The sequence below is a fragment of the Egretta garzetta genome, unplaced genomic scaffold (assembly GCF_000687185.1).
Source record: "Egretta garzetta isolate BGI_Z169 unplaced genomic scaffold, ASM68718v1 scaffold1136, whole genome shotgun sequence".
NCBI classification, from domain to species: Eukaryota; Metazoa; Chordata; class Aves; order Pelecaniformes; family Ardeidae; genus Egretta; species Egretta garzetta.
This window is the reverse complement of record NW_009260127.1, coordinates 224,753-225,739: the sequence shown is the minus strand read 5'-3', so window position 1 is coordinate 225,739 and position 987 is coordinate 224,753. Positions and strand designations below refer to the sequence as shown.

General features: G+C 63.8%; 1 protein-coding gene across 1 annotated transcript in view; it reads left to right on the top strand.

The window, feature by feature from the left end:
* The first annotated feature begins 26 nt into the window (after positions 1 to 26).
* Positions 27 to 987, top strand: part of LOC118452545 (basement membrane-specific heparan sulfate proteoglycan core protein-like) — a 1,330-nt gene continuing 369 nt past the window's right edge. The window contains exons 1-3 of the mRNA XM_035896908.1: positions 27 to 155; positions 297 to 638; positions 724 to 984. Of these exons, the coding sequence (XP_035752801.1) occupies positions 113 to 155; positions 297 to 638; positions 724 to 984 (646 nt within the window). The 5' untranslated portion in view covers positions 27 to 112. The remainder of the gene's footprint in view (positions 156 to 296; positions 639 to 723; positions 985 to 987) is intronic.

Sequence of the window (987 nt, the reverse complement as noted above, 5' to 3'; positions counted from 1 at the left end):
CCCGGCTGGGGCAGGGCCAGCTCCTGGGGTGCCTGCTGTGAGCCTTGTCCCTCCGAGCCCCCCCAGACGGGGAGGGAGAGAAAACCTCCCCAGCAAAAGGGCTTTGGCCAGCATGTCCTGCGGGCTCCTGGGGACCCTCCTGCTCCTCCTGCCAGGTACGTGCCTGCTCCAGAAATTCCCCAACCCAGGCGAGGGCTGCTGATCTGGGGGTGTTTTACCCCAAATCGGTTTGAATGCAATATATCGGAAAGCCCAAAGGGCAGAAAATCCAACCCAAAGCTGCTTCTCCCACGCAGGAGGTGCCTCGGCAGTGGGGGGATGGTTCCAGGAAAACCCAGGGGAGCTCTGGGTGTCCCCCGGGAAGACGGTGGAGCTGAGCTGTTGCGTCCCGGACAGCAGCCGCAGTGTGAACTGGTACAAGGAGAAGCCAGACGGCAGTTTGTACTGGATTTACTGGAGCTCAGGTTCCTCCCGTCCGGTGGGAAAATACACGGGGGGGATGAAAGCGGGGAGGAAAGCAGAGCAGTGTTTCTCCCTCATCATCAGCCCCGCGCAGAGGGAGGACTCCGGGGTTTATTACTGCAGCTCCCGCAACTTCTACCACTTGTTTGGGAAGGGGACCAGGCTCGTGGTCACCGGTGAGTGCCCGGCAGGTTGTTTGGTGTCTGGGGACATCCCCGGGGAGGTCTGGACCACCCCCAAGCACCCAATTTCCCTCTTCAGATGCTACCGAGCCCCAGCTCTCCATCCTGGTGCCCACTGATGCGCAGGAGCCCGGGCAGCCCCCAGCCCAAATCCCCCTGCTCTGCCACCTCCATGACCTCCCTCCGGGCTGGGACACCGTGCACTGGCAGCCTGGCGGGGAGGAGGCACCGGTGGTGGCGGCAGCCGTGGACGAGCATGGGGTCCTCAGCGCCTGGAGCATCACCTGGGTCTCGGCTGAACAGTGGGACGGGGCTGCGGGGTGCACCGCCCTGCAGAGCGGCA